General features: G+C 43.0%; 1 protein-coding gene across 5 annotated transcripts in view; it reads left to right on the top strand.

The window, feature by feature from the left end:
- plce1 (phospholipase C, epsilon 1) overlaps positions 1-17,496 on the top strand; it is a 418,731-nt gene that overhangs the window by 310,952 nt on the left and 90,283 nt on the right. For all 5 annotated transcript variants that reach the window (XM_041209226.1, XM_041209229.1, XM_041209227.1 and 2 more), the window contains 3 exons: positions 8,950-9,095; positions 11,409-11,667; positions 15,735-15,943. In XM_041209226.1, the coding sequence (XP_041065160.1) occupies positions 8,950-9,095; positions 11,409-11,667; positions 15,735-15,943 (614 nt within the window). The remainder of the gene's footprint in view (positions 1-8,949; positions 9,096-11,408; positions 11,668-15,734; positions 15,944-17,496) is intronic.

The following is a 17,496-nucleotide window of genomic DNA, read 5'->3' as shown; positions in this document are numbered from 1 at the left end:
GCAGGTTTCCTGAGGGGTGGGATTGAGTACACAGAGGGTTTCCTGGGCGGGAGGCAGGATTGAGTACATAGAGGGTTTCCTGGGGGGCGGGATTGAGTACACAGCGGGCTTCCTGGGGGGAGAGGCGGGATTGAGTGCACAGAGGGTTTCCTGCGGGGTTGGATTGAGTACACAGAGAGTTTCCTGGGGGTGGGGGGATGTCAGTGATTGAGCACACAGCAGGTTTCCTGAGGGGTGGGATTGAGTACACAGCGGGCTTCCTGGGGGGAGGCAGGATTGAGTACACAAAGGGTTTCCTTGGGGGCGGGATTGAGTACAAAGCGGGCTTCCTGGGGGGTTGTCAGTGATTGAGTATGCAGAGGGTTTCCTTGGGGGCGGGATTGAGTACACAGCGGACTTCCTGGGGGGGAGGCGAGATTGAGTACACAGTGGGTTTCCTGGGGGCGGAGGGGGAGATTGAGTACACAGTGGGTTTCCTGGGGGCGGAGGGGGAGATTGAGTGCACAGTGGGTTTCCTGCCGGTGAACGGGTAAATAGTGAATTTAGTCACTGCCCTTTCACTTCTTTGAGCCAAATTGAAATCCTGCCAAGACCAATGTCTTCTCTCTCCACATGAAATGCATTCAGGCTTTCTGACGATAAGTGTGTAGTAAATTTCCGTCTCATTTGACCTCCCAGTTCCCAACTGACTTTAAATAATAATAAATAAAAGAAAAACCGTAACATAAATGAGCTGTTCTCTTAAAAACTGATCTGCCCATTCAGACTTTCAGTATGTTTGTTAAGTATTCATGAAGCTTGTTTATCTGTTTGCTCAGTTATCTGATCCTGTAAGCTGATAGTGGTGGATAAATACTTTGAGGATGCCAAATGGTGGAGTTGATTATCGGGTCCAGCAGAGTAAGGTCTGTCTGGTTAAACTGAGTGATTGCCAGCTTGTGGTACTTGACATGAAAATGGGGACCGCTGCCCATATATTCAGCTTTTGAAAGAACAACCTTCTTAGCTGCTTTCTCCTTGAGGCATTGATTCTAGGACAGTGTCTCCCACATTTAATTTGTAACATTTGGCCAGTCTCTTGTAAATGAGCAACACTGTATGGGCTGGGTAGGCTGGTCGTGGGGGTGCTGCTAACTATCTTTGCTTGAGGACTGAGTCCGACCTTTTGACTTGGGGGCCCGCATGGAGTGATCACATCATTGACATGAGATCAGAGATGATGCGAAATGTCATGTTGCCCTGATGGCGCTAATTCACGACGTTATCCTGGATGGCAGCCAGCAAGACCCAATGAGAGCCTACCTCACTGAAGACTGGGGAGAGAACCATCCAGCAGCTGTAGGGAACCAGGAGCAAGAGCGAAATAAAAGCCACTTTACTCTTTACAGTGATAAGTCATACAGTAGAGCACTCCTTGAATAGGTGAATGTGGTGCCATTGATGAGTGTGAGGGCTGCATGAGATTTGAGTCCATGAAACACCTGTTGTAATAAAAGCAAAATACTGCTGACGCTGGAGATCTGAAATCAAAGCAGAAAATGCTGGAAAAGCTCAGCAAGTCTGGCAGCATCTGTGGAGAGAGAAACAGAGTTAACGCTTTGCGTCTAATACAACTCTTCTTCAATATTATCTCATTTACACACAAGATCTCCTCAAAAGCTAATTTCCCCCCTGTTTTTGCCACCACAGACTCTTCTATAATGTTAACATTAAAGTGGATAATTTTCCTTTAACTTTGAGTTGTGCGGCATTTAATACCCTCTGTGTCACCTCTGTAAATGCTAATTTATCATTCTTCAACTAATTGTTTGGTAACATCTCAGTATTCAGCATGGGCTGAAATCCAGTTACAGCGAATGACATGAAGAGAATTAAAATAAACAGCTTTTTGCTGTTTTCACATGAGTATCATTGATCAGAATTTCCATTACAATGTCCGAAACCTTCAAATTAACCAGTCTCGCCACTATAATTCTGCAAAGAATATCTTTCTCAATAAGATTGTTCACTTTTGTTGTTTCGGTTCACTTCAATTCCATGCCATGAATGGATAGGGTTGGCTGGGAACTGGGAGGTCAAATGAGAAGAAAATTTACTACACACTGTCTTCAGAAAGCCTGAATGCATTTCACTTGGAGAGAGAAGGTCTTGGCAAAATTTCAAGCTAGCTCAGAAAAGTGAAAGGGTGCTAACTAAATTCACTGTGTACCCGTTCACCAGAGGAAACTCTACCCGTTCACCCCAGGAAACTCACTGTGTACCCATTCACCCCAGGAAACTCACTGTGTACCCATTCACCCCAGGAAACTCACTGTGTACCCATTCACCCCAGGAAACTCACTGTGTACCCATTCACCCCAGGAAACTCACTATGTACACATTCACCCCAGGAAACTCATTGTGTACCCATTCACTCCAGGAAACCCACTGTGTACTCATTCAGACCTTGTACCCATTCACCCCAGAAACTCGCCTGAGTTCACCTGAGGAAACTCGCTGTGTACTCGTTCATGCCAGGAAACCCTCTCTGTAGTCATTCACCCCAGGAAACCCACTGTGTACTCACTCACCCCCAGAAACTCACTGCGTACTCGTTCACCCCCAGAAACCTGCTGTGTACCTGTTCATTCCCAGAAACTCACTGTGTACTCATTCACCTCAGGAGACTCACAATGTTGCCATATTCATCTTGGGAAATTTACTGGATACCTATTCAACTTAGGAAAGAAAAGTTCCAAATATATTTGCATAGAAATTAGTCTCCAACCATTTATGGCATATGGCAGGCGGTTTGAGCTCCCCAAATATGAATGATGTTATGATATGGCAGGTGGTAGTTGCTGGGCTGACCAAATCCCAAAGGGAAACTTGGCCAAGCTGTCACAACAAGTTGCAATTTGTATTTTTATTACAAGAAGGTGTGTGTACTGAAGTCAGGAGGAAAGATTCCACCAACACTTTTGGAGATTTTAAATATTAAATGAAAACATTTATCAACAAAAGAAAACTTGAACACACAAGATTACAGTTACACCATTAAATTTAGTCTTATAACATTTCCCAAAAGATTTCTACTTAGCTAGACTCACAAATAAGCCATTTTTCAGGCAACAGTCTCTATAAATTCTTAAAACATTCTTATAAAAACATCCAGTAATATTACTGCAAGGCATCCACTGTGGCTATAAGGAAGGTATTTCTCAAACTTCTCTTCCCCCTCTCACTCGACAATGGAAATCCAAGGCTTGTAACAAAACCTTGCTTTCTGGAACAACAAGACACTGCTCTGGAGTGGCTAGAAGCTGCTTTTTCACAGATCTGTCTTCGTATAGCCCACCCTTCAAGATCTCACATGGCCACACCCCTCATACAGCTTTCAATCTTCCCTTAAATATATTTTCTCCCCTTTTATCTTTTAAACCCATTGTTCTTAACCTTCTTTTGAAAGTTACCTTTCTCAGGATCTAAAAAGCTTTCATGTTGTCATTATGGCCAGCACTTTCGGGAAAAATGAACTTAATAACTTTGCTTTATTTATGATCTTTGCCAGGTGTAAAACTTCCTTTACGTCTCTTTGAAATTCAACAGCTCATTCCTCCTCATTTACCTCTTAATGAAAATTCCTATTCAGGCTTTATCTACTGGGATCCCACCTTAGCTTGTCCATTTCCACTTCAAAATGCCTGCTCTTACACCCAAGCCCTTTGATGATTTAAACTTTGCGGTCTGACTGTCTTCAGTTTAATTAAAATAATCACACAAATGCATAACATGCACACAGCCCCCACAAGCCTGCTTCACAGTATCCCACAGTAATATTGGGGGAAAAAAATGACATTTTCTTTACAATGATGAGGCCTGATTTTCTACAATAGTCCTCCCCAGCGTGAGTTGGGCAGCGAGCACACGGTCATGGTCTGGATATGACTACCGTCTGGCACCAAATCGAGAATGGATTTGTGCATTGTTGCATGCCTTAAGGTGCTATAGTGGTGCGAATCTCCTGCAATATTCTGGCCAGCAGGTTGCTCTGAGAAACACTAGTTTGTTGGACCCCAGCCCACAGTGCAATCCCTAGAATGAGGAGAGAATGTTTTCCAGAATTACCAGGAGGTCAGTGACTGCTTCTTTTATGATCCTCCAATCTGAAAGTAGCCCATAACCTTCAATATTTAATTTACTTGACGAGGTTTGGAGCAGTGTCCACTAGGCAGAATCCCTAGAAATGTGAGACGTGCATCATGAAAATGGAATGTAAGTGCGCCTGCCTGTGGGAGCCTTCCTTCCACACCAGGAATGCCACCTGGAAATGTTTGTCAATGGCAGACAACTTGCATTACAGCTTGCACTCCTATTTCTTCTGCTGATTGTGTTGGGAACTGGCATTGAAAGATTTTTAGGCAGAGGAAAATGAGCCTGAGTGTTTTCCACATTGGAGTTGGCTGTTGGGCCAGATATAAACTTTCGCAAAGTGCTAATTTCACCACTTTCTTATGAATGTTCTTCATAGTTTCAGGAGTCTACTTGTTAGTACCTGTAGTACTGAAGATGTGCAGCATTGTTAAGATAACGTCTTTCAGATGAAACATAATACCGTTTCCCTCTGGCTAGATTAAAAAGATATTCTACAATACCATTTATTTGAAGATGAGCAGGGAGTTCTCCAGATGTCCTGACCAATGTGTTCACTCAGTTAACACCATCAATAACAGACTATTGGTCTTTAATTTATTAACTGTTTGTGGGATCTTGCTGTGTGTAAACCAGCTGCTGTGTTTGCCTCATAATGCCTACAATTCAAAAGTAATTGATGGGCTGTGAAGTGCCCTGAGGATCCAAAAGGTACCAATAAGTGTGAGATCTTTCTTATCGCTTATTTAAAGAAAATAATGTTCTGGGAGCTATTTAGGAATGAAGATGAATGCAAACTCATACTTATGAACAGGACATTGTTGAGTCTTGCAGTCAAAGAGATTGTTGGGAAGAACTGATACAGAAAGGTCAGTCCTGAGGCAACCCACAATAACACAGAACAAGTGGGGAATAGGGGTAAAATCCAGTGGAAAGGTAAACCAGGCAAAGTGTATAATGGATGGCTGACCTGCTGCTGTCCATTTTGCAGAAGGTTGAATTTCACTCTCTATGGTCTTCGTGTGGAACTTATCTGTTCTTATTGTCAGTGCCTTCAGATCCAATTGCAATGCAAGCTTATTGCTTTCTGAGCGGTAAACTAAATCTTCAGCTGTGGAAAGTAAACCAATTCATTAATGCTCAGGATTGTGTGCAGTTTGACACTGTCAAAAGTACCTGGAGGTGGGTTAGGATTAATTTTGAATTTGCTGTCTGGGTGGTAACCTGGCATAGCAGGTCACCTGTCCATGGCAGAATCCGCCCCATTTTCAGCTCATTGAAATCGACGGAATGAAAATTGATAGGTTCTACAATGGGTGGGTGCTCCATTCCTTCAGGTTATAAAATTGGAAATGACTCCCTTGGCATCCATTAATCTAGAGAGAGGTTTCTGATTAGTTTTTTTTTAGTCTGTTTATTTCTCTTATTTTTATTGAATTCAAATTTCACCATCCACCGTTGTGGGATTTGAATCTGGGTCCCCAGACCAGAGGGGCAGCAGTGGCACAGTGGTGTTGTCATTGGACTGGTATTTCAGAGACCTGGGGTAATGCACTCCCACCATGGCAGATGGTGAAATTTGAACTCAGTGATAATCTGGAATTAAAAGTCTGATGATGACCATAAAACCATTGTCAATTGTTGTAAAAACCCATCTGGTTCACTAATGTAGGGACATCGGGTGACAACCCTTACCTGGTCTGAGCTACATGTGACTCCAAAAATGCCCTCTGAACAAGGGCAATTAGGGATGGGCTATAAATGCTGGCCCAGCCAGTGAAGACTACATCCCATGAACGAATAAGTATATATATATATAAATTGCACCAAGCACGAGATACTTTTGACTAATTGTAGCTTGGCTAATTGTAGCTGGAAAGCTTTAGCTGAATTTGTCCATATTTAGCATTACTCTGAGGATTCCTATCCCACCAATAGTGGATTCGTGCAAAATTAGGGTAAAAGTTCAATTTAAATTCTTAAGCGTCAATCATGGAAAGAATTTAGTAATAGTAAGGATTGGTGGGAAGTAAATATTTTTACTTTGGTTCTGTGCTGTTGTTTGTTAGCTGAACAAAAGGGAAGATTTCAGGCATCACCTCAATAAAACCACCGATTAAAGCAAATATATTTTTTATTTCTTTTTGGGTGATGACCATCCCTAGTTGGCCTCCTTGAACTGTTGTACTTTTTGTTATGATTGTGCTTCCATGTTAGTTCTAGACAGGGAATCTAACTCAACCAAAATGTAGGAACAGCAATGTATATCTAGGTTAGGATAATGTGTGACTTGGAAGTGATGGTGTTCCTACAACATCACTCTCTTGTCCTTCTTGGTAGTAAAGGTTGTGGGGCCATGCTGTTGAAGCAGGGTTAGTAGAATGCTACAGCTGCAATGCATCCAGTGGGCCTTACTGCAATCCCAATGATCATGGGGTTAGATAATAAATTTCAGTGGAAAGGCGACTGATCCAGTAAAAAGCTGTACTGGATGGTGTGTGTGTAGCTGCATCCATCTAGGCGAATGGCCAACATTTCTTTACTCTTGACTTCAGCTTTGTCGATCACCAGATAGGCTTTAAGAAATCAGGACTAAGTACACACAGCCTTCGTCCTGCACTTGTGGCCACAGTGTTGAAATGACTGGGCTCATTAAGCTTCTGGTCGATGGTGACACCAGAATGATGTTGGTGGAGGAATCAATGCTGGCGACGCCATTGAAGATCAGGAGGAGGAAAGAAAGAACGTGCAATTTAAAAGCAACTGTCATATTTTCAGGACATCACTGAGTACTTCAATGCCAATAAATTATTTTGAAATCTAATGATTGTTATCTAAACAAACACAATTTTTGCAATTTCCATATATCAAGTTCCATAAACAGTGGTAAGAAAAATTACCAGATAATCTATTTTTAGTGGTTTGCTTGGGGGAGAAATATTAACCACAACGCTAGGAGAGATACCTGCACTACCGTAGAAAAGTACCATGGGGTCTTAACATCCACCTGTAAGGGGCCTCGGTTTAACCTCTTATCCAAAAGATGGCACCTTTAGTGTCTGTCTGTCTTTTGTGCTTAGATCTATGAGTGTTAATGTAACAAAGACTTTTTAGGCATCATTGTGACATGGTTATGTTTTATTCCAATAAGAAAGTGTATTTTTTTATTATTTCACAGTCGTTGGCTAGGCCAGCATTTTTGTTGCCCATTCCTAATTGCCCTTGAGAAGGTGGTGTTGAGCTGCCTTCTTGAACCGCTGTTGTCCATGTGGTGTAGGTGCACCCACAGTGCTGTTAGGAAGAGAGTTCCAGGATTTTAATCCAGTGACAGGAAGGGAACAGCAATATAGTTCCAAGTCAGGATGATGTGTGGCTTGGTGGGGAACTCGCAGGTGGTGATGTTCCCATGCATCTGCTACCCTTATCTTTCTAGTAGGCAGAGGTCGCGGGTTTGGAAGGTACTGCCTAAGAAGCCATGGTGAGTTGCTGCAATACATCTTTTAGATGGTAGAAACTGCTGGTAATGTGGATCGGTGGTGGAGGGGGTGGATGTTTAAAGTGGTAGATGGGTGCCAATAAAGCGGGCTGCCTTGTGGATGGTGTTGAGCTTCTTGAATGTTGTTGGAGCTGCACTCATCCAGGCATGTGGGGTGTATGTTACCATATACCTTGCCACACACATTTAGCAATGGGCAGAGGCAAAAGTTGTGAGTCATTGTCTCAATACGAAAGGTATATCCCATCTGTGCAAATATTGTGCAAACTAATATGGAAAGTAACTTACTCCACTGCACAATTCTAAAGAATGGGTCATTCTGAGGCAATCACATGTGTCACAGCTCTTTGAAGAAGACATAATGGAGAACAAATGGGTGATGTGGTGCCATAATGAATGAAAGCTCTACATAATAGCGAAACAGTTATGTTATGAGACAAGTATACTAGAGCCTGGACTAATAATCCAGAGGACATGAGTTCAAATCCCAACATGGCAGTATGTGAATTTGAATTCCGTTTAATAAAATAAAATCTGGAAATGAAAAGATGGAATCAGTAAAAGTGATCATATTGGACAGTCATTAAAAACCCGACTCTTTCACTCATGTCCTTCAAAGGAAGGAAATCGCACCCCCCCACCTCCTTCTGTACATAGCCGGATAATATTGCCACAATATGTGGTTATTTTATGTTAATTGCATTCCTATTATTCTTCACAATATATTTCCCAATCAATATTTAAGTAAGAGGGCAATGAGCAGTATACTAGTTTAGACTGGTGTGACATGAGTTTTAATTTGACCCCCCTCAACTGCTGAATGAAAACACCTCCGTTTGCTGCATATAATTGGCCTATGTGAAGGGGGCTGCATGAAATTACCACAATGTCCAGTCAGCATAGGCTTACAATGGTATAGCGTTCAATTGAAAATGTGATTTTGGAAATGTCTGATGTGGGAATCAAAGGAGGGAGTGCTGTTCTTGTGGAGTTGTTCAGGGCAAAGGACAGTCAGATTTATTGTTGCTACACATAAGCCTGTTGACAACAAGTGCCCTAAATGCAAAGTGTTCAATTCCCCAGTACCACCATTCCTCACACTGTTGAGCACAAATTTTCTGAAAGGATTTGTTTCTATAAGCATTATCAGTTGAATTGTGTGCTCTCACCAGAATAAGTAGAATCACCAGAATCACACGTTAAGTATATATGTTCGTGTGAATATTACTGTAGCAACGAATGGTTGAATGAGTAGATGGGATAATGGATGGAACGGCTTGGGTATTTAGCACCTCACTAAAAGCAAACCCATCATGTTTCAGGTGAGCTCCTGGGTGACATGGTTGATCCTGACTGCCGGCTCCATGGAGGAGAAGAGGGAAGTGTTCTCTTTCTTGGTTCATGTGGCCAAGTGTTGCTGGAACATGGGTAATTACAATGCAGTGATGGAATTCCTGGCAGGCCTCAGGTATTGTTGATTCATTCCTCCGCTGAAGTGGGTTCAAAGTTAAGATCAGAATGCATTTTTCCATATTATATACAAGCCACTTTGATCATGAGTTGGCTTTGGCACTTGTTCAAACGTTACTTTAGATAAGTTAGGTCAAATCAGCTCCAGTTGTTTGACAGGAGTTGAAAGAAGAATTTAGGAGAATTAATAGATTGTTCGATACTTTTGCATTAAAGGGAGCAGTGTTATGTGACAGCCAAACAATTTTACCATCAACCCAAATATTATATATTATGCAGGAAAGAAGCTGTGTTTCTGCTGTGCCATCCTTACATTCCAAGTCCAGTAACTTTCCCCTTGTTTTAGGAATCATATTGCCAATGTCATGACTTTTGTATGGTTGTGCTCTCTTTGAAGGAACTATCGTGATAGTGCAGGACACCACCAAGACTGAAAAGATGAGATAATAGGAGTAGAATGTTGCAAATGTTCTTCAGTTAGCAGTTGGATGGCCTGTGCCCAATCTGCATATGGCTTAATTTTTTAGGTACATCACAAAGGTTAAATACTTGAATATGTAAACGAGGAGCCAAATGCCTGCTGGTCAGCTATGTTTTTGAGGCCAGAGCCTGAGATCCAATTTTGTTTGAACCTTGGGCCACTTGGTCCAGAGGTACAATGGTCTCAATGCTCCAAAACTGGGTCTGAAAAGAGGCTCTAATGAATTGTTAGCATGATGACAGTTAAACTGGTCTTTGGCAATAGAGTAAAACAGGTGATGATAAAGAAAGTTTAACAGGGGGTAAAATGTGATGGTGATCAGCAATAGCACAAAATTTGCAACAGCCAAAGACTAATCATATCCTGACGAGGTAATCAGCCATGGTGACTGCGATGTCACAATCATTTTAGTGACAAGGAAAAAATCTTTTTGCACAAATACCTATCTATACCATCCAGTTTAAATACAGGCCCATCTCTGCCCTAGTTCAAGAACATGTCCACCATTATCCAAGTCCAATTATTGCCCATCCGAAACCTGATCGCGTATAGTCTTATATGCAATATAAATACCTTCTTATGGGTAATGTTCTATTGGGGAAAATGTCATTGAACTTATCAGAGGTCTTCTATAGTTTCCTTGTTCTCTTAATTTGAACCAAACCTGATTGTGTACAAGTTTGTTCATTGAATATGGAGTTGAACTCAGACATGCTATTACAATCTCAGTAGAGACCAGTAACTTTTAAAAAGAATTTCAAACTCCTAGTTACTAACTGAAATAATTATGTCACAAGGTTTCACATTTTAACCAAAAACTTGTACTGTACAAGAGTTAAGCAAAGCAACTATTACTAACTTGATACTATATTTCGTAGACAGTTATGCTATAAACCGGAAAATCTCAATAGCTCACTCCTTGATTTACTTTTATTTCCACCAAGAGTTCCCCTATACTTTACAGGATCTTGATGGTTCCTTCACTTCTCCTGAAACCAAATGAAGGGTGCCACAGCTCTCAGGAATTCACTTTGATTCTTCTCAGTGTTTCCATTATTCTCCGAGGTATGAGATTTTTTGGGGTCCTTTTACTAGCATCCGGCTAGGCGAACCTCATGATTGTGGACTCTCCAGCTCAAGCATGAGCCTCGTTACATTCTTGCTTAGTGACTCCAAATCAAAACACCCCTGGTTCCTGGTAGCCCTCTGCTACAGGTTTCAGCTGCTTTACAGCCCCTGACCCAATTTTTAATTGCTCATTTCAGTGAGAAGATCACCCAGATAAGACCCAAAACCAAGAAAAAAAACTCCTTCCAATGTATCCCCATGGCAACTTGACATATCCCAGATAGAGATTTAATCTAATATCTCTAATTCCCAAACCTCCCCTTTGTTCTGGGGAAACATATGAATAAATTAAGCCCTTTATTGAGACAGCTGTAGACATCCCATCCACCAAGAAGCTTAGCTTCCAATACTTCCCACTATGATATACTAAACAAATGTAGGCCACCCTTTGATTTATGATTACCCGAGGTTTGTTTACCAGCTTTTCAAACCAGGTGCTTTCATTTAATATGCATTTTTAAAAAATCCAATGCTCACCCTGAAAATTATACTCCTAAAACATATGAATCATAAAATTAAGATAATTATAACACAACTCTGAATTATTAGTTTCTACTTCCAGCATTAATTCATAGTTGTGACAATAACTTTCTAGAGGAGCACATGTTCGGACCTTTATGCTCACCAACATTTTGGAGCTTACCATCGATGGAAGGTGCTTTTTGTATCACTTGATACAGCTTGGCAGTCTTTCTATTTCAGGTCCAGGAAGGTTCTGAAGATGTGGCAATTTATGGACCAATCTGATATTGAAACTATGAGAAGCCTGAAAGATGCTATGGCACAGCACGAATCATCGTCCGAATATCGGAAAGTCGTAAGCCGTGCTCTGAACATCCCTGGCTGTAAAGTGGTCCCCTTCTGTGGAGTGTTCCTGAAGGAGTTGTGTGATGCCCTGGATGGCGCTGCCACTTTGATGAAATTTCACTCACGCTGTGATTCTCAGGAAGACACCATTGAGGTAAACATTCTGTGCGTTGATAATGAAGCAAATGGTGCGTGTTGATCAGTTTCCTTCATGTAACTGCAGGATTTGTCCTGATGGGTGCGGAGGCAAATTAAATTTGTAACAAAAAGAATTCCTCACACATTTTGTGATGCATGGGACTGATTTCAATTTCCTACCCAAAGCAACCAACAGTGATGATAAATCTGAGTTGAGAATAAAGAGTTTCTGAGCTGTTGATGAATAAACTATGAAAAGGAATGTGTTTGTGTTCTATTGTTTAATTTTTGCTGCTTTTGCATGCAAAATATTATTTTAAAAATCAGTATTTTCCATTTTGTTTAATGCGGGAGGAGTATTCATGCATCTTCATTTCCCGGAACAATTAGAGCTTCTTGGAAAACAGCCACCCATTTAAGTTAATTAACCAAAGACATTTGGGTGTTAGAGCAATAAGGGGCTGGATTTTCTTGATGTTGGTGGCACCGCAAAGTCAGAGCCGTTTCCAGGTCCCAACCCCACTGCAGGTCAGTGTCTGCTGAATTTTGCTTCTGTGATACCCGCCCAATAACAGAAGCTAGAAGTAGTGGGCCCTTTTTAAAGGGTGTGGACCTGGTTTTAGAATTCAAGTATCCAGAGGGGATCAGCCCTGAGGGAACAGGCTATCAGGGTAGTGACATGGCAGGACAGTCCCAAGGCTGGTCAGTGCTCCCTGGAGGTGACGATAGAGGCGGTCTGAGCCACGCTGACCATATTGTTTCCAGAGAGCAGCAGGAAAAGGCCTGCCAGCCAAACAAAGGAGGCATGGCTAGAGGTCGCCAGAGAGGTCAGCAGCCGCAGTGTGATTAACAGGACTTAGGCCCCATCCAAGAAGTGCTTTAATGATCCTCTACTTCCTGGCAAGGTGAGTATGAACCAAAACCAAGCTGTCAGCCATGAGTATCTTATAGAGATGGCACATCGCTGAGCAGGACAGCCTCATGACAGGAGATTATTGCCCATTGCCAACCCTTACCTGAGGGAAGGGTGCAAAGCAATGTTAGTTTGAGAGATAGTAATTAAGCTCTAGGCAAATGCAATGACAGGAGCATCACTTCTGATATTGGATTAAGATGGGCAAAAGGGAAGATTCAGCGTAGGACCTCTCCATCTTCACATTGCAGGAGAAATAAACATACAATGCCTGTAAGAAGAGTCGTTCAGAGGGTGGAGGGACCAACCTGACAATCTTGATGCTCATGGAAGAGGAGGCCATGTACACAGTGGGTATTAATGAAACAGCAATGGGAGATGTGTGGCCATCGATCCTTCCTGAGGAAGTCTGGTCCCTTGCGGTGACAAAGAAAGAGTCTATTCATGACAAAAGCACTGCAATGTCTCAGGCATATGAATGCAAGAGCTCCTCCATTGAAAGAATGGCCACCCTCAGGGACAGTCATAGGCGGCAGTCCGCTGGGTGCAGGAGGAGCAGACTCTCCTGAACAGATTGTATAATGCCACTGCCCAATGGATCCCCATCTGAAGCCAGCTGCTGCATTCCTCTTACTCAGACGCATGATAAGCCTCATGCCCCTATGTCTGAGGCTGTCCTGGCACAAGTGCAGCTGGTGCAGCCTGTCGTGGTGCCATTATGCACCCAGCGACCCCGAGAAAGGATGTTATGGGCATCTCAGCCACCAGGCTATCTTCTCAGACAACTGCCTCCACATCTGCTCCAGCCACAGGGGGAGCACCATGCAGGAGCTCTTGCAGGAGGGCAGAGAGAGGTGTTAGCATTTGTTAAAGCTTTTGTTAAATTCATGCACTTTAATTTGAGTAAAATGGCTGGGTTCAAAAAGTCATATTTGTCATGTTGTTTGTTGTGGCTCTGACTATGTGTGAGGTCTGTCAATGCCATGTGGCTATGTGCCCCTGTAGATGACTCATGCATTATGAGTGCTAAACCCTATGAGAAGTGGATATGTCCTTGTACTCGATCTGGAGAGGGGCTGCTATGTATAAGCCGACAGTCCAATTTAGAGTCTTCCATTGGGGAATCTGCCATACTCAGGAGAAGGGTTCCTGGATCAGGGCATCCCTGGCTTTGCTGTCATCATGGTCAATATGTCTCCTCATGAATCTGATCTCTGGGTTGCTTTGGCATGCCTCCAGTTGATCCTCCTTGAAATCCTCCTACTCTGATGATGCAGTTCATTCTTCCTTGTAGACCTCCTCCAGTTCCAGTCCTCTCTGGACAGCCATGTTGTGCAAAGTGCAGCAGACCACACTAATGTGGGAAACCTTTGAGGGGATGTACTGCAGGTTTACCCCACCCTGACTGGTCAAGGCACTGGCATCTTCAGCAGACCAATGGCTTGCTCAATGATGGCCCTTATGTTGACATGGCTATATTGCTCCTATGCTTCAGTTGCGGGGTTTCACACAGGGGTCAGTCGCCATCTCTTCACTGGTTACCCCTTGTCCGCCAGGAGCCATCCCAGAGGCTGACCAATGGGATGAACAGCTGCAGCACCTGTGACTGCCTCAGAATGAATGAGCCATGACTGCTGCCACGAAACCTCGTGCAAACCTGAAGTAAGTGCTTACAATGGACGCACACCACCTGAACATGTTTGAGTGGAAACCCTTCTTGTGGATGAATGCTCCGGCCTGTGACGATGGAGCTTTGATGGCAACATCGGTACAGTTGATCACAACCTGCACCTGAGGGAATCCTGCTATTGTGGCAAAACCCACAGCCCTCTGTTCTTGACTGGCAACATCTGTGTGGGAGGCAACACAGTCAGATGCCCTTAAAAAAATGCATCCATCACCTGAGATTTGCAGCTGTGGGATTGCGAGTATCTACAGAAGCCAGCTGCTGACTCCTAAAAAGAGCCTGAATCTAGAAAGCTCAAGGTCATTGTCAGCTTGACAGCTACTGGCATAGGGTATCCCCCTGAACTTTGAGGCATTAGGTTGTCCTCCAGCAGTGCATATAACTTAGCAAAATCTGCCTTCAAAATGCTGCTGCTCCAACATGCTCAGGAAGCTGGTCTTCCGGTGGTACACTCAATTCCATGACTATCGCCTCCTGGCCCCTCCTGCCCCTCGAGCATCTGAAATTGTGGGCACCATTTGAGTGCCTCTATGACTGAGGGTGCTGCTTCTCCCCACTACGCCAAACTCACCTCTGAGCAGGTAGCCCCCATTATCAGAGACAGTCAGGGAATAAGACTCAGCTGCCAAACTTCCCCCACACCTTTGTGAAAGACATTAAGACACTCCCTCTCCGTCACCAATCTCAATCATGCAACTCTTCTTCAAGAACAAAAGTTTAATGGATGTGCATGAACTTCTGTTTAATGATTCCTCCTTTTAGATGTATTTTTAAATGTCTGCTACTTCAGCCAAGGGCTTCCACTGTACCTCATCTGTTTGGACGAGGGGCTGACACAGAGTGGAGCTCTGACAACTCTGGTAAAATAATAAATCCTTGTTTGACTATTTCGCAAATGCCTCGATCGTTACTGAGCATAATGACCTGTCTGCCACTCCTGGGCAGGTGGCCATCCTTTCTCAGAAGCCACCTCCAGAAAAATTACACGGAGGCAGCTATAAGATTGGGCAACTGGCATATCGAGCATGGATTTGCCAGCTTGCCCATCCTCTAACCAGTCTCTGCCACCTTCTAGCCCAAATTTTCAGGAGGAAAGATAAGGGAGATATTACTGGAATGGTAGTTTTAATTTTTGTTTACCATATCTTTTTGCTCCTTACATGTGGTAATAAACAGTATGGCTAACTGGTTAATTCCGAATAAGACTGGTAACCTGTAACTTTCTTAAGCTATGTGTGGCTATTAGGATTCCACTGACCTCTCATGGCAAATTTTATAAAACATGGAATGTAAACTGTTTACAGGCAGCAGCACATTTGCTAAACACTTGGGGTCCAGGCTTTAACCTCCACTGATGGGGAGATTGCTAACTGAATTTCGTTTTTATCTGCCATCCAGTCCTCCTCAGGTGTCACTTCCAGATTTACTCTGGACTTGACATTGGGGTTATCAGCAGTAGACACTCACTAAGGGATTTTCCCAGTTTGTTGCAGACTATAATGGCCAGGACCATTTCTTTCAACGGCTTGGAAAAGATGGACTCAACAACACTGAGAAAGAATCCACAGTAAACAACATTCTCCAGACTATTCGAAGCTGTAACAGAAGCCTGGAGTGCGACGAAGGAGAAGAAGGTACCAGTGATAGTTGCACTACACGGAAGAACTCTTTCAAAGACAGAGGCAAATATCAGTAAGTATTGGAAAAATTTCCTAATGACATCCATTACAATGAATGAAATACTCCTGCTTAGCTCAATGAGACAACTAGAACAAACAACTTCCCTACCCAACAACAGATAAAAGTATGATGTAGCAAATCATGTTACTTATAGTACTGGTGTCTCATTTGCTCAGTAAATTTTCATCGGCTGTTGGACCTCACAAAGCTCTGCAAAGATTTTCGGGCTGAGCCACCTCACCATTCTACCATTCCATCCCAGTTTGCCATCACTCCTGGCAACCTTTATTGCCACGCCCTTTAGCTTTCCTATTGCTTCTAGTAGTGTAGGAAATGCACCAATGTCACACCCTTGATCAAAGATTTGGAATGGGAATCACTAGCAAAGGAGGAACAGACTGGTGGGAATTGACAGGAACAAATACCTGGTGCCCTTTGGCAATGGCAAAACACAAGGCAGCCATCAACACAAACTACAAAGACCATTTGTACTCCCCAAGGACAATCCCACAATGGAAAAAGCTGCCAAAGGAAATAGTCACAGCCCCATCACTTGAAACTTTCCATTTAAAAGTTTTCATTATCAGCACTACCATTCCAGCAGGTCATGCCTGGTTTGGCTAGCGCTATCCATATAAATGTTGGCACAATAGGGATATTAGTCTGTGATGCCAACAGAACTAAAGCAGAAGTTTTGTAGAGCCAGGAAAAAAAAACATCCTGAGTTAGGGTTGGGGAACTTGGTCTTTGGGTTTGGGTGTATGGACATGTTAATGCTATGTGTAGAGTTACGGTAAATTGATATTGGGGGGCAGCTTTATTTCATTGAAGTGAGGTTTTTACTTTGAGGGGGGGGGTTTGTACCAATCTACTGTTTTCAGAAATATTTTTGCCGCCAAAGGAGTTCTGCACATCCTTTATTTTTTTTGCCATCCTGATTATTTGGGCAACCAGAAGTAATTTTGCCTCTTCAGTGGGCTTGTTCCATTTCAGGGGCTTTTGCAAAGCTGCAGTACCATAGGGAACATCAAGCCCTCCCTGATTTCTACTGAGTGACCTTCCAGGGATAGGCAGCATGCCATAAGTGAGCTTGCTCTGCATATTTGGTTCCGAGAACTCTGGAAGTTTTTCAAATGGACTGTTGAAAGTGTGGGGGAACTGCATCTGTCACTCAACCCAATTGGAAAATTTCTGCTAGTGCATGACAATGGAAAAGTTAGTAACATGTAGATATGTTTCAGCTGTAAGTTACCCAGTTTGATATTAAAACTAACATATTGTATCGCAATTTGTTTCAGGGATAACTGTCAGAGATACTTAAGTCCCTCACTCATTGGGACTTTTATGTTCATCAGGGCAAATGAATGGAACCTGTTCTAACTGAATGGCACTTCTGTCAGTGCAGCGCTCTCCCAGTACTGCACTGACGTCAGCCTAGGTTTTGAGCATAAAGCTCTGGCATTGGACATGAACCCACAACCTTCAGAGACAAGAGTTCTCTAACCTGGCACTGGGACAAGAACTATGCGAGGAATATACAAACACCCTAGTTTGAGCCAACAATA

This window comes from Carcharodon carcharias, chromosome 17 (assembly GCF_017639515.1).
Source record: "Carcharodon carcharias isolate sCarCar2 chromosome 17, sCarCar2.pri, whole genome shotgun sequence".
Classification (NCBI taxonomy): Eukaryota; Metazoa; Chordata; class Chondrichthyes; order Lamniformes; family Lamnidae; genus Carcharodon; species Carcharodon carcharias.
Note: the sequence above shows the minus strand (reverse complement) of the source record. Positions and strands in the feature narration are given on the sequence as shown.